Here is a 22,996-nt window from a genome sequence, read left to right as displayed (position 1 = left end):
CTTGGATGCTGCCTGACCTGCTGCGCTTTTCCAGTAACACATTTTCAGCTCCTATACAATGTATTCGCCAAAAACGGATACCCGCGTAATTTCATCAACAGATGCCTAAGGGAAAGACAACGGAACGAGGACATGCTGCAACCCAAAGGACTAGCCACACTACCATACATCAAGAGCATTTCCGAACTGACAGCCAGACTACTATGACCACTAGAACTCATAACAGCACACAAACCAACAGCCACTCTCAGACAATAACTCACCAGAACGAAGGACCCGATACCCAGCATGAGCAAAACCAATGTAATGTACAAAATCCCATGCAAGGACTGCACAAAACACTACATAGGACAAACAGGAAGACAGCTAACGATCCGCATCCATGAACACCAACTAGCCACGAAACGACACGACCAGCTATCCTGAGTAGCCACACACGCAGATGACAAGCAACATGAATTCGACTGAGACAACACTACTATTATAGGACAAGCCAAACAGAGAACAGCCATGGAATTCCTAGAGGCATGGCACTCATCCACAGGTTCAAATCAATAAGCACATCAACCTGGACCCTATATACCGACCACTGCAACGGACAGCTGGAACTGACAACCAGAAGCGGCAGATTCAAACCACTATAAATGCCGGAGGAAACATCACAGAAGCGCTTAACAGGAGGCTCCCAAGCACTGAGGATGTCACCTAGACAGGGGACGAAACGTCTGCAACACAAATTCCCAGCTCGGCGAACAGAACCACAACAACGAGCACCCGAGCTACAAATCTTCTCTCAAACTTTAAGTCCAAATCATTCACGTACAGCACAAAACAGCAAGGGTCTTAATGTTGAAGCTATGGAACCCACTAGAAACAGACTTTCAGACACAGAAATATCCCTCTACCATCATAGTCTGCTTCCTGCACCACAGCCAATTGTGGATCCAACGTGCCACTTTGCATTAGATACCATGTGTGTATGCAAGAGAGTGTATAGTGTGGTGGAGTTACTTGTCGTCACCAAGATCCCGGTTGAGACTATCCTCATGGGTACCTAATTTGACTATTAGCCTCTGCTCAGCAAATCTGCATTGTTCCGTATCCCGAAGTCTACCTTGGAAGACAGTCATCCAGAAGATAAGTGCTCCCCTGCTGGAAAGGAACATCCCTGTCTGGTAATTGTTGCATGGTTGCTCTCTCTCTCTCACACACACAAGTCTATGGGTGAATTTGCATTTGCACATTTTTATTTGCAGATACATTTTATTTTGTTCAAAAAGACACAATCTGTAGCAGTCATTTCATATGACATTTTATAAATTCTTACTTTGGTAATAGAAATAGTCTGACTCAAGGTTGAGATACAGACAGACTCTAACCTCACACCTTGAATGCATTGTCTGAGCTGAGGGGTCAACCTTTTTTAAAAAACTGATAAAACATTAAGTTATCTCGGGGCTGTGACTTGAGAGAAGTTCTGGGATTTACACATTAATCAATCAAAACTTGCAACCTCATTCCACGTGATTAAAGATTAAAGATTAAAATCCAGGTTTGTTCAATACATCACATCAGTTGTATGACACTTTGATCTTTTACTATAAATTCTGAGTCCGATGATCCTGCCCCACTAGCTACCTGACAAAGGAATCACGCTCTGAAAGCTTGTACTTTAAAATAAACTTGCTGGACAATAACCTGGCGTTGTGTGATTTGTAATTTTTTCCAACCCAGTCCAACATCGGCACCTCCATATCATAACTTTAGTTTAATGAAGGATCCAGACATACAAAAACACATCCCCACGGTCACCTTCACATTCAAAGAATGTCCTTGCCCTGTTTTGTAGATGCAGCAAGACCATCCTTAAAACAGGGACTTATCATTTCCTGAACAACATAGAACGATTTGGCCTCTTTCTTACACGTACATCTTTGATCTCAACATTTCGTTGAATTGCAAAGCACACTTATTTATGCTGTATTCCGAGAGAAAGATCAAATATTGCAATCGTATTGAGAGCATGAAATTTGTGCAGAAAAGGTTTCAACACAACAAAGTACCATCTTACTCAATCCCTCTAGACCTTTACAACTGGAGAGAAACAACCAAAAACTTGCACAACCATACCAATAGCCAAAATAAATCAACCAGCCCCAACAAATCAATGATAATAATTTAAATAGCACCACTAGGGTATGTCATCCTGATTAATTCATTCAAGCTTTGAGCTCCAAAAATGCTATTGCTGGCTTCAAAATGATATTGCACATTGATCAAAATCTTGAGCATTCTGCTTTCCATACTGTTCATGTGCTCCAAAACCCTCACTAAGATGGCAATTCACAACAATGTGTATTGGATGCCATTTTGGATCATGAATACAATTCATACCATCAACTGTGTAAAGAGAAGAGTTTACATTTTTGAATTTTACCTGCATCTAAACTGAAAAAAAAACCCTAAATTACTAAAAATATATTATTAGAAAAGTATTATGGGAGGGAGGGAGGGGGGTAGAGAAAAAGTAATCCATAGTTTTGTTTACTCTTTTCTCTGATGCTAGCAATGTACATTTGCCCACCGTGGTGTACTATTGACCATACAATGGACATATACCCTTGCTCCTACAGGTGAATTGCCCTCGGCCAGAAACTGGTTAAGCATCAGCCTCCAGATTCCTAATACTTCAGCCACCAGAAAACATAGCTTGCAACTGAATAGTTGCAGAGAAGGGTGCATTTTGTGAGTTTTTAAGAAAGACATGCACATACAAATGTGATTCAGGGCTGATGTCAAGCAGCATTCTCCTTGAAAGAAGTTTGGAAGGGTACCCTGCACTGCTCCTCACTGAACCCTCTCTCCCATTCCCCCAACAAGCCACCCGCTGCAAGCAAACCTATTGGTCAGAAACAATGCCCCACCTTTTGGCGTCGACCATTGGTCGCCCATTGACTGGCGTGGATGATGATTGGCTGAGGTGTGCTGTCAATCGGCCCTAAAGGATCGGGTCCAGGCAGCAGTCACGGCTTTGGTTGAGTCTACCAGCCAGTGCCGCTTGGGGGAGCCCCATCACACCTACCTGTCGGAGCCCACACTTGGTCCAACCAATGTCCACGGTAGGTGCCCCCAGTCCTCCTCACGCGAAAAAAATCGAGAGAGATAGAGGAGGCAACGAACAGATGATAATGCTTGCACTGGTTCGACCAAAAATCAGTTCGGCTCACGAAGGTCTGCGCTCAGAGTTTTCCTCGAGCGGTGCATTGAGATGGAAGGAACATAATAAATCACTTGAAAAAAATAAACGCGCCGCGACGCTTCTACTTTGAACCCCTCCTCCGTCTAATTAACTTTGTTTTCCCTCTCTCGTAAGCCGCTTGCATGAGTGGACATGATCCAGTGACGCAATGACGCCGGATGTTTGTTGCTGGTGGAAGTGACGTAATGGCTCGCCAGCTATTGGGGCGGGGCCGCGGAGTGTCACGTGGTTCTGGTGGTTCTCCCTCTGGAGGGTCTCTGGGAAGTAACCTGAAGTCCAGGTCCTTGTGATTTCAAATAAACCTGTTGGACTGTAACTTGGTGTCTTGTGACTTCTGAATTCGTCCATCCCAGTCCACATCAGGTCCTTCTTGGTTGTATTCACCGCCAGTTCAGCATCTTAGGTTAAAAATCACATAACAGCAGGTTATAGCCCAACCAGGTTTATTTGGAAGCTTTCAGAGTGCCCCACTAACTATCTGATGAAGGAGCAGTGCTTTGACAGCTATTGCTTCCAGATAAACATATAGGACTATAATCTGATGTTGTGTGATTTTTAATTACACAACTGGCACCTCCAAATCATGACTACTTAAAGAGGGGCTATGTACCACTGCTTCTAGATATTAAATAACACAACAGTGCAACTGCTGGAGATAACACCATCACAAATAGGAAGACAAGTAGGCCGTTCAGCCCCTTGAGCCTGCTCCACCTTTTAATAGGATCATGGCTGATTCACATCCACTTGTTTTCACTGTAATCCTTGATTGTCCTATTGATCAGAATCTATTTATCTCAGCCTCAGTATACAGAAGGATTCCGCTCCCACAGCTTTCTCTGGTAAGGCATTTTGAAGGCTCCAACGCTCAGAGAATAAATTCCTCCTCACCTCAGTCGTAAAATGGCACCCCTTTATTTTGAAATTATGCCCACTGGTCTGAAACTGTCCTATGAGGAAAACCATTGACTCAGCATTTACCCTGCCAAGTCCCTTAAGAGATTTGAAACAAAAACAAAGTGTTGGAGAATCTCAGTGGGTCATGGCAACATCTGTGGAGAGGGTGCTGATGCCATACCTGTTGAGTTTCCCCAGTGTTTTCTGCTTTAAAATATTATGTTCCTTCTGCATGCCCAACCCTTTAGGTGGAGGGCCTCCTGTGGCTGCTGCTTCACAATCAAGCAGCAGACATTTCCCTCTTGTCATGGCCAATACGTATAATTCAACTAACATAAATAAACAAATCTGGTCATTGCTAATCATGCTATGTTATTGACTATTGAATTTGAGCATCAATAAGTTAACATTCAAACTATTTTGGTATGTAGTGCAGACATGAATTGTACACATATAAATACAAGTTAATTTGCTTATAATGTAGTAAGGTCTTGCATTTAATTAACTAGTGGCCAAGACTTCTTCAAGACCACCTCACAAACATGTGTTCTCTACAACCGGGAAGGAGAAGGGCAGCATGGAAACTGGTTCATTTCCAAGATGTGTGGCTGGTTACATAGCTTGGTACAGAAATATATTTATTTCCACGCAATTCATACATAACACAAACAATCATAATCACAGCATCTCTGATAATTGCAAGATTCAAACACATCAGCCCTATCCATTGTTGTTATACATTTGTATGAAAGGAGATCATAAGCATTAGCTTGAAGATGTAATCTTCTGGAGGGAGAGAAAAAAATACAGGTACATAAGACATGGCATGGCAATTGAAATGCTGGATCCTTATCTTGTACACTGTGATAATTAGTTAATCATCATACAGAAGTTTACACATTTGCAATGGGAGAATGCTGAATCAAACATGAGATCAAAAAGGATGAGTATTTGAGATTACCATAAAAGCTCATGAATGATATATTGCCATTACTTCACTGTCACTGGGTTAAAATCCTGGCAACTCGCATGGACTGTAGCAATTTAAGAAGGTAAATCATCGTCATCTTCTGAGGAGCAATAAGGGAGGGACAATAAATGTTGGGCTTGCCAATACACACATACTGTTCTTAAATAATTTTCTGGTTATATGGTTCTCTGTACTTTTTTCATTATGCAGCCTACTTCCTACTCCCTCTGGGCGCATTTATACTGTAATTGTGCAATAATTGAAAGTAAATGACCACCAATTCTAAACAGGTACTGTAAATGCAGAACACAGAAAAAAAATGTTGGAAATACCTAGCAAGTCTAGCTATGACTGTGGAGTGAAAATGTTTCAAGGCACAAACCATAAACATTAGATAGAATCTTGTCATTCGCAAGTGGTGAGTTTGGAGATGGGGAGACCATTTAGTTTAGTTGTATGTTGCCTTACACAAACTCCATGTTCCTTCATTAGGGTTAAGTTCAGGGTGGGAATGTCCATGGTGTACTTGTCCAGACTGTCGCCAATTGAGGAACGTACAATGGATAATTAAGGACTAACTTAGCATCTCAGTTTGCCCCCAATGGATTAACCTAATTGAAATCAGGCCTGCATCATCTGTAGGTAGGAACTCAAGGTAAAATAAAGTGGTGTCCTGGTGTCCTCACTTCATCTTGTTCTGAATTATGATCTTGAAGCTTGATACATATGAATTGAAAAATTAAAGATTTATTCGAGCTTGTGTAAAAAAAAAATCAGGGACTGCATTTTTAACTAAGATTTGCATCCATTGGCCTTGATTTTTATGTCCTCTTTGTCTACAGGAGTAGTCCCAGAAGACTGGAGGATAGCAAATGTGGTTCCCTTGTTCAAAAAGGGGAGTAGGGATAGCCCTAGTAACTATAGGCCGGTGAGTCTCACTTCTGTTGTGGGCAAAGTCTTAGAGAGAATTGTAAGGGATAGGATTTATGCACATCTAGATAGGAATAATGTGATCAAGGATAGTCAGCATGGTTTTGTGAAGGGCAAGTCGTGCCTCACAAACCTTATTGAATTCTTTGAAAAGGTGACGAAGGAGGTTGATGAGGGGAAAGCGGTAGATGTGGTATATATGGATTTTAGTAAGGCGTTTGATAAGGTTCCCCATGGTAGGCTACTGCAGAAAATACGGAGATATGGCATTGAGGGTGAGTTGGAGGTTTGGATTAGGAATTGGCTGGATGGAAGAAGACAGAGGGTAGTAGTTGATGGCAAAGTTTCTTCATGGAGTGCCGTCACTAGCGGTGTTCCGCAAGGATCTGTTTTGGGACCATTGCTGTTTGTCATTTTTATAAATGACCTGGAAGAGGGGTTAGAAGGTTGGGTGAGCAAGTTTGCGGATGATACGAAAGTCGGAGGAGTTGTTGACAGTGAGGAAGCATGTGGCAGGTTACAGCAGGATATAGAGAAGCTGCAGAGCTGGGCAGAAAGGTGGCAGATGGAATTCAATGTAGCTAAGTGCGAGGTGATTCACTTTGGGAAGAATAACAAAAAGATGGGGTACTGGGCTAATGGTCGGATACTTGGTAGTGTGGATGAGCAGAGGGATCTTGGTGTCCATGTACACAGATCTCTGAAAGTTGCCACCCAGGTAAATAGTGCGGTGAGGAAGGCATATGGCGTACTGGCTTTTATTGGTAGAGGAATTGAGTTCCGGAGTCCTGAGGTCATGATGCAGTTGTATAAGACTCTGGTACGGCCGCATCTGGAATATTGTGTGCAGTTTTGGTCGCCATACTATAGGAAGGATGTGGAGGCATTGGAACGGGTGCAGAGGAGGTTTACCAGGATGTTGCCTGGTATGGAAGGAAAATCGTATGAGGAAAGACTGAGGCACTTGGGGCTGTTTTCACTAGAGAAAAGAAGGTTTAGGGGTGACTTGATTGAGGTGTACAAGATGATTAGGGGGTTAGATAGGGTCGACAGTATGAACCTTTTCCCGCGTATTGAGTCGGGTATTACAAGGGGGCATAGCTTTAAATTAAGGGGGGGTAGATATAGGACTGATGTTAGGGGTAGGTTCTTCACTCAGCGAGTCGTTAGTTCATGGAATGCCCTGCCAGTAACAGTGGTGGACTCTCCCTCTTTATGGGCATTTAAGAGGGCATTGGATAGGTATATGGAGGATAGTGGGTTAGTGTAGTTTAGGTGGGCTTGGATCGGCGCAACATCGAGGGCCCAAGGGCCTGTACTGCGCTGTATTCTTCTATGTTCTATGTTCTATGTATTGCCTTTGTCAGTGCAAACTCGATGGGCCAAAGGATCTTTTCTGTCCTGTATGATTCTTTTGCGATTGACGTAAAAGATTGTGTTTTTTTAAAGTATTAACAGTATTTTGAAAAGAAGCATGGAAGTTATTCCTGGTGTCTCAGCCATTTGTATCCAAAATAAACATCACCAAAAAGATTATTTGGCCAGAAGGCTACCTCAGATTACAATGGGACCTTGAACAGATGGGCCTAGGAGTGGCAGACAGAGTTTAATATAGATAAATGTGAGGTTCTGCATTTTGGAAAGGCAAAGCAGGACAGGTCTTCCATACTTAATGGTAAGGACCTAGGGAGTGTTCCTGAGCAAAGAGATCTTGGAGTGCAGGTTCATAGTTCCTTGAAAGTAGAGTCATAGGTAGACAGGATAGCGAAGAAAGCATTTGGTATGCTTGCCTTTATTGGTCAGTGCATTGAGTATTGGAGATGGGAGGTCATGTTACGGCTGTACAGAACATCAGTTAGGCCACTTTTAGAATACTGCGTTCAATTCTGGTCTCCCTTTTATAAGAAGGGTGTTGTGAAACTTGAAAGGGTTCAGTAAAGATTTACAAGGATGTTGCCAGGGTTGGAGGGTGAGGCTGAATAGGATGGGTCTATTTTCCCTTGAGCATTGGAGGCTGAGGAGAGGTGACCTTATAGAAGTTTATAAAATCATGAGGGTCCTAGATAGGATAAATAGCCAAGGTCTTTTCCCCAGGGTAGCAGAGTCCAAAACTAGAAGGCACAGGTTTAGGGTGAGAGGAGAAAGGTTTAAAAGGGACCTAAGGAGCAATGTTTTCATGCAGAGAGTGGTGTGTGTATTGAATGAGCTCCCAGAGGAGATAGTGGAAGTGAGTATAATTGCAACATTTCAAAGGCATCTGGATGGGCATATGAACAGGAAGAGTTTAAAAGGTTAGGGGCCAAATATTGGCAAATAGGACTAGATTAATTTAAGATATCTGGCTGGCATAGATGAGTTGGATCGAAGGGTCTGTTTCCATGCTTTACAGCTCTATGACTTTATTTTTATATTGCTATTTGTAGAACTATTGTGAACAAATTACTTGCCACATTCCTGAAATTACCATCATGACTCCACTCCAAAAAGAACTTCATTGGCTTTAAAACAATCTTGACAAATTGTGGATGGTGCCATAAAAATGCAAGTATTGTGCCTGAAATATTTACTGTGCTTTCTTCCCATGAATGCTGACTGACCTGCTGAGTTTTTCCCAGCAAATTTTCTTTTTGTTTCTTGTCTCCAGCACCTGCAGCTTTATTTTTCCCCCATTAAACAGGGCAGCTGTCCAAATAAATTGGTCAGTGAGGTAAACGGTTAAGGATCTCCTGTGCTTTATTGACCATTTTTCTCAATCCACCTTCAATGATTTGTGTATTTATATGCCAGGTCCTTCTGTTTCCACATCTCCTTCAGAATGATCTTTTTGACAATATTTATTCTCCTAAGTATGAATTCAAGTAAAAACCCAAGGAACTGCGGCTGCTGTAAATCAGAAACGAAAACAGAAGTTGCTGGAAAAGCTCACCAGGTCTAGCTCTATATGCGCAGAGAAATCGAGTGGTAACGTTTCGGATCCAGTTCTGAGGAAGGGTCACTGGACCCGAAAAGTTAACTTTGATTGCTCTTCACAGCTGCTGCCAGACCAGCGGAGCCTTTCCAGCAACTTCGTCTTTTAATATAAATCAACTTTGTTGCCATAGTGAGATCCCTATTTTTGCAGCTGTAGGGGCAGATTCGATCAATGAAACAGAAAACGCATTCTAACAATATCGGGGAAAATTACAGATCGATTTTTAAAAATTATTGCGTAGAGGGAGGAAGAACCGTGTTCAAAAGATTAAGAATGGTTGTGTGTCTACTAGCAAGACAGACGTGTTCTTTTGCTGGCGAATGTGCAGGGCGGAACGGCGAGCTGCTGGATCCGACGGCAAACTGAGAAAGAGACGGAGGAGGGCAGCCGTTAGAGGGAAACCTGTCAATCAAATTCAAACACCGCGCGAGGCGCCCGCTGCAGACCTGCGGAGACTCGGAGAGTGGGGGGGAAACCTGTCAATCAAATTCAAACACCGCGCGAGGCGCCCGCCGGACCGATCCATCAAACTGTAGACGGTTCGTTAACAACTTCAGAGTCGGGTCGAGGAATACCAAAGCCGGGCACGCAGGTGAGGGAGTTTGGTCAGTTCAACACAAACTGATAACCCCAGCACCGGTTCAGATTATCCACGCCACCCATCGTCCTGTCCCGACTTCCTATAACCCACGCCCCCATCAGACTGACCATAACCTATTTTTACCCCACCGCCCTCCAGGGCGAGACCCTGCCCTCTGACCCCACTTCCCAGGGTGAGAGCCCTGCCCTCTGATCCCACCATCCTCCAGAGTTAGGACCCTGCCCTCTGACCCCACCTCCCAGGGTGAGAGCCCTAACCTCTGACCCCACTGCACTCCAGGATTAGAGCCCTGCCCTTTGACCCCACTGCCCAGTGTGAGAGCCCTGCCCTCTGACCCCACCACCCTCCAAGGTGAGAGCCCTGGCTCCATTGTTCAGGGTGAAGTCCTGCCCCCTAGCTCCACTGCCCAGAGTGAGAGCCCTGCTTTCTGACCCTACCAATCAAGGTGAGAGTGTGCCCTCTAGCCCCCTGTCCATCATTAGCATTGCTTCCCTGACTCCCTCCCCATCTCCCAATGATAGAATCCTGCCCCCGTGACTCCATCTTCCAAGGTTAAATCCCTGACCTCTGACCCCATTTCTCCATTCCCAGGGCAGGACCCTGTTCTCTAACCCCATTTCCTCCTCTGTCACATTCTCCATTGTTCCTCTATCAGTCTTGTCCTCTAACATAATTTCCTCTCTTCCAATATGGAGGGTCCCCCTGACCCCTTTCGGACTCTGACCTCTATTTCTAGGTCCCTGGGTCAGAGTCCTGCTCTCTGATTCAACTTCCTCATATCATTCGGTTAGAGCCCTGTTTTCGTTTGTTTTCAATCTATTCCACCCCCCTCCCCCGGCCAAAGTTCTGTCACAAAGTATGTGCTGGGTGTCATTGTGCACCAGTTGCTAAAAGTAAGTGTACAGGTGTAGTAGGCAGTAAAGAAAGCAAACTGTATATTGAAGAAGATTCAAGTGCATGAACAAGGATATCTTGCTGTCATTGTACAAGAAATTGGTAAGGCCACACCTGAAATATTGTGTGCTATTTTGGTCTCCATATCTGAGGAAACATGTTCTTGCTGTAGAGGGAGTGCAGTGAAGGTTTACCAAATTGATGCTTGGGATGGCAGGGCTGACATGAGGAGAAATTGAGTCAGTTGGCTTATGTTCTCCAGAGCTTCAACGATTGGTAGGATGGAAGGGATCTCAGAAACATATAAAATTCTAACAGGACTAGACACATTACATGCAGGAAGTATGTTACTGATGTTGGGGAATCCAGAACAATGGGTCATAGTTTAAAGATAAAGGATAAACCTTTTAGGACTGAGGTGAGGAGAAATTTCTTCACCCACAGAGTGGTGAGCCTGTGAAATTCACGATCACAGAAAGTGTTTGAGGCGCAAAGATTGCGCAAAGAAGGAGCTTGATACAGCTCATGTGGCTAAAAGGATCAAGGAGGTTGATATTGCTGTTCTGGGTAAAAGGATCGGATAGGGAGAAGACGGGATTAGGGTATTGAGCTCGATAATTTGCCATGATCATAATAAATGGCAGAGATGGCTCTCAGCGTCGATGGCCTACTCCTGCTCCCATCATCTACGTTTTAATGGATGTAGCTTCACCAGGTTGAAATCTAATTTTAGGTATGTCTGGTGCTGCTCTTGAGATGCCTTTATGCTCCGTTCTTAGAAACCAAGTAGGTGAGACTCTACTTTGGTCACACCTGACGTAATGCAGTTGTCTGGACATCTCACTTTTGGAAGCATGTGCAGGCATTGGAGAGAATTTGTATGAGGTTTATGAGAATGGTTCCAACGATCAGGAATTTGTTATGAAGATATCAGGGTGAAAGTAGTGTATTGTTATTGTCATTACACTCGTGACACAAAGCAATGAGGACACTGCTTCAAGTCACACCATGACAGTAGGTGAGATTTAAAATAAATTCAATTAATTAATAAAATCTGGAATTGAAAGATAGTTTCAATAATAGTGACCATGAAGCTGTAGAGAGTATTGTTTGTCATAGTGCCATGGGAGTCCATTATAATAGCAACATGTTTGAATCTCAAATTGCCTATAACAGAACTATAGAGAGTTGACCTAGAGTGGTTGAGAAAATATAGATAGATAAATATATTGATTCTTTGAAAGATAATGTACGGCAACATACAGAAAGATAGCAAGTTCGAATATGACATCAGAAGGGACAGGTCATGTTTTACAGATTTTTTTTTTGTTTAGGAGTTTACAGAACAATTGCATAATGAGACAGTAAATTCATTTGGTCTGATTTTAGGCAGGCATTTGATATTTCCATGTCAGAATTGGTTTGTGATGGTTTGGCCAATGGTACGCTTGGCCTGTAAGTTAGAAGATAGTAAATTTATGTACAACTGCAGAGAATCCAGCTGTCAATTCATACAACATCACTAACTGGTCACTATGTTATTGCTACTTGTGGATTTTTTACTTTGTGCAAGTGGACTTCAAAAGTAGTTTTTGTCTGTGAACAGTTTAGAAACCCCTGAAAGCGCAAAGGGCCGTATCTAAAGAGAAATTATTTCATTGATTCATCAATTGCTTGCGAGGTGACACACATCAAAATAAGAAGAAACTTGTCACCTTGGTGGAGGGATCATTGACCAGCGGCATAGATTTAACGTAAGGGGAAGGAGATTTAGAGGGAATTTGAGGGGAAAAAGTTAATGTACTGGAAATCTAGAACTCACTGCCTGTAAAGGTGGTAAAGGCATAAATTTTCATAACATTTAAAAGAATTTAGGTTTGCATTTGCATTGTCAAGGCATATAAGATAATGAACCAAGTGCAGAAAAATGGCTTCAGAATAGTTAAGCAGTTGTTTTTGACCGCACAGACCCATAGGGCCTTTTTCCTGTGCTGTGGACCTCTATATTGGCACTGGCTGAGAAGCTCAATGGTCTGATTGGCTTCCTGTTATGCTGTAACAATTCTAACATTCTTGATGGTAATGACAGAGTGAAGGCTATGCCAGATCATGCGATTGCACATTGTGATTTAATTCTGCTCCTGCTGGAGATCTACAGGGGTTTAGATAGGGTCGACAGTGAGAATCTTTTTCCACGTGTGGAGTCAGCTATTACAAGGGGGCATAGCTTTAAATTAAGGGGAGGTAGGTATAGGACAGATGTTAGGGGTAGGTTCTTTACTCAGCGAGTCGTGAGTTCATGGAATGCCCTGCCAGTAGCAGTGGTGGACTCTCCCTCATGGGCATTTAAGCGGGCATTGGATAGGCATATGGAGGATAGTGGGCTAGTGTAGGTTAGGTGGGCTTGGATCGGCGCAACATCGAGGGCCGAAGGGCCTGTATTGCGCTGTATTCTTCTATGTTCTATGTTCTACATTGCCTTATGGATCTCCAGTTTTGAGTTGTTAATCTGTGCTAAATCTATTCCATTTAGCACTATGGTAGTGCTAGATAAAACGATAGATCATATCCTCTATGAAGTTGAGAACCCCATCCCTCTTCCACAAGTAATACTGCCATGGAAGATGTATTTCCAACAGGTGAATTGGTAAGGAAAAGGTAGATTTCCCTCTTGGTTATGTCATTAACTGCGTGGCATACGTGCTGTTCAGGACTCAAGCAAACACAGAAAATGCTGGAGAAATCATCTGTGGAGAGAGAAATGGAGTTGATATTTCGAGTTCAAATGACTTCTTCAAACAGATTTCCAACATGTGCAGTACTTTGCTATTATTTCTTTCAGGACCCAACTGCTTGGTCAACACTGGTGTTCATTTTGCCGTTCTTGGTAATGGACATTGAAGTCTCACACAGAGAATAGCTTTTGAGACTTTGACACTACTTTTTCCAATTGATGTTCACCATAAAGGAGTGCTAATTCAGCAACTAAAGGAAGACTGTACATGTTAATCAACAGGAGCTTTCCTTGCCCATGTTTGCCTTAATATGGGAGTCCATATTGAAGCAATATGTTTGAATCTTAACTGCACTCTGAAATTGCCTAGTAAACCATTCAATTGTATCAACTGCTAGAAAGGAAAAAAATAATGAAAATGGATGACCGCCTGGCACTGACTAAGACCAGAAACACAATAACACAACCCTCTAACCCTGTAAAGTCTTTCTCACTAACAACTGGGTGCTAATGCCAAAATTGAGAGAACTGTCTGTCATTTTGGTCAAGAAACAGACTGACATAGTCGTACTCATGGAATCTTACATTACAGGCAATGTCCAAGGCAACACCATAACCGAACCTGGACATGTCCTGTGTCACTGGCAAGACAGACCGAGCAGAGGAGCAGCATAATGATATCTAGTTGTGAGGGAGCTTCCCTAGCAGTACTCAGCATTGACTGATTCTGGACTCCATGAAGGCTCATGGTATCAGGTCAAACATGGACAAAGAAACCTGTTCGTTACCATGTAATCTCCCAGCTGATGAATGAGTACTCCTCCATGTTGAAGCACTTGGAAGAAGCATTGAAGGTGGCAAGTGTGAAGAATGTATTCTGGATAGGGATTTCAATTCCACCACCAAAATTTACTTGGTAGCTCCACCACAGACTGAGCTAGTCGAATTGTAAAATATGTAGCTGCTGGACTGGGTTTGTGATGTTGGAATCAATAAAAGGAGGAATCATGCTTAAACTTCGTCCTTGCCAATCTGCTTGTTTCAGAAATCTGCTCATGATGGTATCACTAAGAGTACCGCTGCACAGTCCCTATGTCGTTGTACAGTCACTCTTCATATTAAGAATATCTTCCAACGGCAAGTGGCAAGAAGCATTTACACCAAACAAATGCCAGGCAAAGACTATATCTCCAATAAAAGGCAACCTAACCATGCTCCTTGACATTCAATGCAGGTACCATCAGTAAACTGCTTGTTTGGCGCCACATCCTCAAGCATCCACTTCCTCCAGCAATGGCGCTGTGTAGCAGTAGTGCATACTATCTACAAGGTAGTCTGCAGGAATTTCAGCAAAGAAATATAGCATGTTCCAAACCCATGATCACTTCCATCTAGAAGAACAAGGGCAACAAATACATGGGAACACCACCATCTCTAAGTTCCCCTTCAAGCCACTCACCATTCTGATTTGGACAGTTGCTTCACTGTTACTGGATCAAAATCCTGGAATTCCCTCTCTAAGGGCATTGTGAGTGCATCTTGATCCTTGATCTGCAGCAGTTCAAGAAGCAGCTCACCACTACCTTCTCAAGGGCAAATAGAGATGGGCAATAAATGCTGGACAGCCAGCAACACCCACATCCCATGAGTGAATTAAAAAAATATTGTGCTGCAATACAATCTCATGACCTATCATATCTCCTGATCAACCATTATCATCAAGGCAGGAGATAAGTCCTCGTTCAATGAAGAGTGCATGCCAGTAACAATACCAGGCATTCTTTAAAAATAAAAGGTACCAACCTAGTGAAGTTACAGAACAAGACTGCAGTCATGCCAACAGCAAAAGCTGCAAATGATAGACAGAACCAATTTCATGACCAATGGATCCGACCTAGTCTCTATAATCCTGTCATATCTAGCTGTGAATGATCATAGAGAATTTAACAACGAATTGGAGGAGAACACTCCAAAACCATCCCTATCCTCAAATCATGTGGGAGCCATTATTGTGCAAAACGTAAGTCTGAAGCATTGGCAACAATCTTTAGTCAGAGTGCTGATCATTCTTGGCAATCTGCAGAGGTCCTCAGCATCACAGGTGACAGTCAGTAGCCGATTGGATTCACTCCACATGATAACACATTGGATGCACTGGATACTGCAAAGGTTAAGGGCCTTGGAAACATCCTGGCAATAGTTCTGAAGATGTGTTCTCCAGAACCTGCTGCATCCCTAGCCAAACCTTTCTGGGACTGCACAACACTGGCATCTGCCAACCACCTGACCATGTGAAAAACTGCCCCGATATGTCCTGTACACAAAAAGTAGTTCAGATTCAATCTGGTCTCCTCTTAATCATTAGTAAAGTGATAGAAGACTTCAGGAACAGTGCTATCAAGCAGCAATTGCTTAGCAATAACCTACTTCCTGATGTCCAGTTCGGGTTCTGTCAGGCCCACTCAGCTCCCCTGACCTCAGTACAGCCTTTATTCAAACATGAACAAAAGACCTGAATTCAAGAGGTGAGGTGAGAGTGACTGCCCTTGACATCAACACCACATTTAAATGAGTGTGGCATCAAGAAGCTCTAGCAAAGATGTAGTCAATGGGAATCAGGGGAAAACTTCGCTGGTTGGAGTCATATCTGGCACAAATGAAAATAATTGTAGCAGTTGGAGGTCAGACATCTTAGCTCCAGAACATCTTTGCAGGAGTTCCTCAAAGTAGTGTCCTTGGCTCAGCCATCTTCAGCTGCTTCATCAATAACGTTCTCTCCATCATAATGTCAGAAGTGTTGTTGTACAATGTTATGGGTTAGGCCAGACCACTGAGAACATTCTTAAGCAGACAGCCCAGACTATAACTTTGCAATTTGTTTTGGAAAGTGTACAGCGAAAATTATCCAGAGTAAGTTAGTGAGGTTGACTACCAGGTTAATAACAGACAAAAATTTATTCACAAAATTAAACAGAACCCCTACAGAACTCAGTCTATCCAAACTAGACTTAATTATGCTGTTCTGAATACATAAAACAGTCCCAATAAGCAAGCCCCCTTAGAAACCAGTATAAATGAATGGAACAGATGCTTGCAGGTTGGAGTTAGAAGGGCAGAGAGAGAGAGTTTGTTTCGACACAGCTCACTGTTAATTCCCAACTAGTTCTGGATGAACTGAACTGCTCATCTAGAGAGCTGACCACTCCCCTTTCATTATACAGGTCACTTCTAAACCATGATCACTTTGGCCTGAAGTCTCATCTGTTTGCATATCAACAAAAGGCCTCTCAATACCCTTTAATTTCTGTACCAAACCAGACTAATAGGCACTGACAGTGGTTTATTACCCCAATGAAAGAAACCAAGGGCATAGTATCCTTGAGAAAAGGAACAGCTTTTAGAAAAATGAAACCAGCTTTGTGACAACAATCATCAGGGAACAATGTTCACACTGTTCGTGATTCCTCAATCACTGAACTGTTCATGCCCAAATGCGACAAGATCTGGACAATTACCAGGCTCAGCCTGACAGGTGACAATTAAAATTTATGCCACACAAATGCAAGGCAATGACCATTTTCAACAAAAGAGAGAATCTGACTATCATCCCTTGACATTCTATGGTATTCCTACCACTGAATCGCCCACTATCAACACCCTGTGGCTTTCCATTGACCAGTGAACTATACTGGACAAGGTGTATAAATACTATGGCTTCCAGAACTGTCCAGAGGCTAGGAATCTTGCAGCAAGTAACTCATCTTCTGACTTCCCTCCAACCTCATCCCAGACCAACCCTCCAATTCGGCATGACCCTCTTGTCCTGTCCTACTTGTCCAACTTCCTTCCCACTTATCTGCTGTACCTTCCCCACTGACCTATCACAATTATCTCCCACCTGCATCCACCTATCACCTTCCCACCAACCTTCCTGCCAGCCCCACCCCCACCTACCTGTTTATCTGTCTGCACCCTTCACCCTCCATATTCCTGATGAAGGACTTATGCCTGAAACATTGACTCTCCTGCTCCTCGAATGCTGCCTGACCTGTGCTTTTCCAGCGGCACACTTTTTGATTCTGACTTCCCAAAGCCTGGCCGCCATTTTCGGGCACAAATGAAGAGTGTGATGGAATGCTCCTACTTGTCTGGATGGGGGCAGCACAAACAACACTCAAGAAACTTGACACCATCCAGAACAAAGCAACCTACTCAATTGGCACCACAATCACAAACATTCAGTCCCTCCATCTCTGATGCTTAGTAACACCATTTATAAAATGTACTGCAGTAATTCACCAAGGCCCCTAATTCAGTGTGTTTCAAACCCACAACCACTACCATCTAGAAGAACAAAGGCTGTAGATACATGGGAAAATTACTACCTGCAAGTTCCCCTCCAAGCCACTTAGCATCAGATTGAAATTATATAATCAATCCCTCAGTTTTGTTGCTTCAAAACCTTGGAACTCCCTTTTTAAAGACATTATGGTATATCCACACCAAATGCAATGGTTCAAGAAGACATCTCACCATTACCTTCTCATGGCCCATTCTGTGAGTGAATAAAAGTTAAATTGAGGACTTTCAGGGCAACTCCGTCCCAGTTGTATACCACTGTTCTATCATTTCTAGCAGGAATGTCCTGACAGTGAGACAGGACATATACAGGATTGTTATAGTAGTGTGGTGGATATTATGTTTCAGAGGTTCTATTCATAGAAACATAGAAATTAGGAGCAAGATTAGGGAATTAAGTATTTCAAGTCTGCTTTGCCATTCAATATGATCATGGCTGATCCTCTATCTCAATGCTAGATTCCTGCTTTCTCTCCATACTACTTGATATCTTTTAATATCTAAAACAAAAACCTCACTTTTTTGAATATATTCAGTGACTTGAGTTTTACATCAATGGGTGGCAGAGAATTCCACAGGTTCATTCCCCTTTTAGCAAACAAATGTACCCTGCACTCAATCTTAATTGGCTACCATGTATCCTGAGACTGTATCCATGTAGTTCTAGATTCTACAGCAGAGGAAACGTCCTCCTTGTACGTTGTCTGTCCGTCTCGCTTAGAATTTTGTATATTTCAGTCTGATGTCCTCTCATCCTCTTAACTCTAGTGAATACATGTCCAGTTGAAGCAATTTGTCCTTATATGATAGTCCTGCTATACCCTGATCAGCCTTGTGACCTCCACTGCACTCCCTCCAGAGCAAGTAGATCCTTACTTAGATAGGGAGTCCAAAACTGTACACAATACTCCAAGTGGTCTTGCCAAGGCCCTGTACAACTGCAACAAGACATCCTTACTTCTGAACTCAAATCCTCTCACAACGAAAGCCAGTATGCTATTTGTCTTTCTAACTGCTTGCTGTGCCTACCTGTCTACTTTCATTGACTAGTGTACAAGGACAGACAGATCCCTTTTTACATCTACACTTCTCAATATATCACCATTTAAATAATTATTCTGCCTTCTGTTTTTCACACTGAAGTGTTTAGCCATGTAGCACTGCAATCTGCCATGTGTTTACCAACACACTCAGCTTGTCTAAATCACTTTGAAGTCTCCTTGCATCCTCATTCCTGCTCCTCTAAGCAAATATAGAGTTCTTGGTTGTATGTCTCAGTGCTATTTGTGGGATTTTTTTTGCATGAACTACTGTTTTCCTGCAGAATAGTCACTGCTTTCCAAAGGAAGTTACTGGGTGAAATGCTTTGAAGCGTCATTGGGCTCATCCTTTGTATTTCTGTTCTGCTTATCAACACTGCTGGCAGTTTACTGGTTAGCTAAAATGAAGAAACCTTTGAGCACCATTTAGTAAATTACAATGACATAAGATAAGCCCACATACATTTTTGACTATTTACATGATCCTGTTGCTCATGTTATAGGTGTAAGATGACAACCGGTGATTTGAAGGGATCACTTCGAAAATTAGAACAAGGACTTCGTTCACTGAATTATCCTCAAGATATTGATTATAATGGGTAAGAAGCTAAAATGCAGCACTGTTATCATTTCAATGGGCTAAAAGTGTAAAAGAAAGTGATCCATTTTTAAATTTATGTAAGATCTTTCACTAATCTGTCATGTAGCATTTTGCATCCAGTTGAACAGTTTTGAAGTTTAATCTCTTGAAATGTGGCAAAAACTTGAAAGGAATCATATTCTACTGACAGCAAAGAGACAATGACCTGGTAATTTCTTTTGTGCATAAATTTGGCAGGCCATTGGATGACACTATTACTGCCCTTGGAATTGTAGTCTGTGGATTTCTCGTGATCACCTGAAAGGGCAAATGAAGCCCAGTTTAACACAGCATTTGAATGATGGCCCTTCTGACTGTGCAATATTGCATCAGGTGCACTAATATGTCAGACAGGACATGCTTTCAAATTTCTAAAGTGGTTTATTTAAACTCTTAACTTGCTATGCGTTAGATTCAAGTTAACATTCCTTATGTTTTGCTCCAATAGAGAGACTGCTTGTGGCAAGCAGGTCATGCAATGGGTATTTTACAATCGAACAAAGTTTAGATATCACAGTTTGGTTTGATTGTTTGAATTTAATTTAGAAAGAAATCTGGAAACATAAAGCTAATATAAGCAAAAGTTCTCTTATGTTTTCTTGGGAATGAAAACTTGGGATGTAGCTGCTAGACTTGGTCTGCAGCGGATGGTGAGGGAACCAACAACAGAGAAAAAACATACTTGACCTCATCCTTACTAATCTGCCAACTGCAGATGCATCTGTCCATAACAGTATTGGTAAGAGCAGCCACTGCACCGTCCTTTTGGACATGTGTCCTGCCTGCATATTGAGAATAACCTCTATTGTGTTGTGTGGCACTATCACCATGCTAAATGGGATGGATTTCGAACAGATCTAGCAACTCAAGACTAGGCATCCATGAGGCACTGTAGGCCATCAACAGCAGCAGAATTGTATTCCAGCACAATTTGTCACCTGAAGGCCTACCATATCTCCCACCCAATCATTACCGTCAAGCCAGGGGATCAGTCCTAGTTCAATTGACAGTGCAGGAGGGGATGCCAAAAGCAGTACCTGAAGATAAGGTGTCAACCTGGTGAAGCCACCAAATAGGACTACTTAGATGCTAACAAGCATAAATAGCAAGTGATAGACTAAGTGATCCTATAACCAAAAGATCAGATCTAAGCTCTGCAGTTCTGCCACATCCTGTTGTGAGTGGTGGTGGACTATTAAACAACCTACTGGAGGAGGAGGCTCCACAAATATATTCATCCTCCATGATGAAAGAGCCAAGCACAACAGTGCAAAAGATAAGGTTGATATATTCGCAGCAATCTTCAGCCAGAGTGCTGAGTGAACGATTCAGCTCATCCTCCTCCAGTGGTTCCCAGCATTACAGATACCAGTCTTCAGCCAATTCGAGTCACTCGACATGATATTAAGAAACGGTTGGAGGCACTGGCTATGGCAGAGGCTACAGACTCTGACAACATTCCAGCAATAGTACTGAAGACTTGTGCTCCAGAACGTGCCGCTCTCGGAACCAAGCTGTTCCAGTACAGTTACAACATTGGCATCTACCTGACAATGTGGAAAAATGCCCAAGTATGTCCTGTACATAAAAAGCAGCACCAATCCAACCCGGCCAATTACCACCACATCAGTCTAATCTTGATCATCAGTAAAGTGATTGAAGGTGTCATCAACATTGCTATTACTCAGCAATATCCTGCTCAGTGACGCCCTGATTGCATTCCATGAGGGCTATTCAGCTCCTGACTCATTACAGCCTTGGTTCAAAAATGGACGAAAGAGATGAGGTGAAAGTGACAGCCCTTGACAGCAAGGCTGCATTCGACCGAGTGTAGCATCAAGGGGGCAATCTCTCTGTGAAGGGCTTTTGCCCGAAACATCGATCTTACTGCTCCTCGGATGCTGTCTGAACTGCTGTACTCTTCCAGCACCACTTATCCAGAATCTGGTTTCCAGCATCTGCAGTCATTGTTTTTACCTACCTGATTAGAGTCATATCTGACAATAGGAAAATCGTTGTTGTAGTTGGAGGTGAGTCATCTCAGCTCCAGGACATCTCTGTACAAGTTCCTCAGGGTAGTGTCCCAGACACTTCATCAGTAACTTTCCCTCCGTCGTAATGTCAGAAGTGGGGGTGTGTGCTGATGATTGCATAATGTTCAGCACCATTCACGACTCCTCAGACACTGAAGCGTTCTGTGTCCAAACACCACAAGATCTGAACATTATCCAGGCTTGGGTTGACAAGTGGCAAGTAACATTCGTGCCATACAAATGCAAGGCTATGACTATCACCAATACGAGACAGTCTAACCACCACCTCTTGACATTCAATGGTGTTACCATCATTGAATCCCCTACTATCAACAGCCTGGGAGTTATCATTGATCAGAAGCTTAACTGGACTTGCCACAAAAGCACAATGGCTACAAGAGCAGGTAAGATGCAGCGAGTTACTTCCTCCTTACTCCTGAAAGCCTGTCCACCATCTGCAAGACGCAATCAGGATGGAATACTCCTCACTTGCCTGGATGATTGCAGACCCAACAACATTCAAGGAGGTTGACCACCATCCAGGAAAGAGCAGCCTGCTTGTTTGGTACTGCATCCATGAGCATCCACTCCCTCCACCGCTGACGCTCAGTAGCAGCAGTGTGTACTATCTACAAGATGCACTGCAGAAATTCACCAAAGATCCTCAGACAGCACCTTCCAAACCCACGACCACTTCCATCTAGAAGGACATGGGCAGCAGATATATGGGAACACCAGCACCTTCAAATTCTTCTCCAAGCCACTCAACATCCTGACTTGGAAATATATTGCTGTTCCTTCACTGTTGCTGGATCAAAATCCTGGAATTTCCTCTCCAGTGGCATTGCAGATCAACCCACAGAGAGGTGGACTGCAGTGGTTCAAGAAGGCAGCTCACCACCACCTTCTCAAGGGCAACGATGGATGAGAAATAATGCTGGCCCAGCCAGTGACACGCACATCCCACAAAAAAAATGACTAAAAAAATTAAACTGCTTTACCATGAGGCCCATATGTGATGAACATGGGTAAGACCTCATTCTTGTCCTGGAAAATGATCTTATTCCATCAAATTTCTACAAAGAATCAAGGACAATTATGGAAGAGCAGTGAATGTTGGCTTTGCCAGTATCATAGAGTCATAGAGATATACAGCATGGAAACAGACCCTTTGGTCCAACCAAATCTAGTCCCACCTACCAGCACCCGGCTCATATCCCTCCAAACCCTTCCTATTCATGTACCCATCCAAATGCCTCTTAAATGTTGCAATTGTACCAGCTTCCACCACTTCTTCTGGCAGCTCATTCCATCCATGTACCACCCTCTGCGTGAAAAAGTTGCCTGTAGGTCTCTTTTATACCTTTTCCCCTTCACCCGAAACCTATGTCCTCTAGTTCTGGACTCCCCAACCCCAGGGAAAAGACTTTGCCTATTTACCCTATCCATGGTCCTCATAATTTTGTAAACCTCTGTAAGGCTACCCCTCCGGCTCTGATGCACCAGGGAAAACAGCCCCAGCCTGTTCAGCCTCTCCCTATAGCTCAAATCCTCCAACCCTGGCAACAGCCACAACATGACCTCTCAACTCCTGTACTCAATACCAATAAAGGAAAGCAAAAGAAATGCTTTCTTCACTATCCTATTGACCTGCGACTCTACTTTCAA

General features: G+C 43.0%; 2 protein-coding genes across 4 annotated transcripts in view; one reads left to right on the top strand and one right to left on the bottom strand.

The window, feature by feature from the left end:
- The window catches only part of fbxo8 (F-box protein 8), a 59,478-nt gene extending 55,925 nt beyond the window's left edge, over nt 1–3,553 (bottom strand). Inside the window, exon 1 of one of the 2 annotated variants that reach the window (XM_043704544.2) lies at nt 3,083–3,553. The gene's annotated coding sequence lies outside the window, so the exon portion shown is untranslated. The other variant, XM_043704535.2, reaches the window with a different exon arrangement.
- A 5,875-nt stretch (nt 3,554–9,428) lies between these two features.
- cep44 (centrosomal protein 44) overlaps nt 9,429–22,996 on the top strand; it is a 74,368-nt gene continuing 60,800 nt past the window's right edge. For both annotated transcript variants that reach the window (XM_043704568.2, XM_087973859.1), the window contains exons 1-2: nt 9,429–9,619; nt 19,159–19,254. In XM_043704568.2, coding sequence (XP_043560503.1) covers nt 19,166–19,254 — 89 coding nt within the window. In that variant the 5' untranslated portion in view covers nt 9,429–9,619; nt 19,159–19,165. The remainder of the gene's footprint in view (nt 9,620–19,158; nt 19,255–22,996) is intronic.

This window comes from Chiloscyllium plagiosum, unplaced genomic scaffold, assembly GCF_037043375.1.
Source record: "Chiloscyllium plagiosum isolate Xiang-an unplaced genomic scaffold, Cpla_swu_hap1 HiC_scaffold_2, whole genome shotgun sequence".
In the NCBI taxonomy this organism is placed as follows: Eukaryota; Metazoa; Chordata; class Chondrichthyes; order Orectolobiformes; family Hemiscylliidae; genus Chiloscyllium; species Chiloscyllium plagiosum.
Note: the sequence above shows the minus strand (reverse complement) of the source record. Positions and strands in the feature narration are given on the sequence as shown.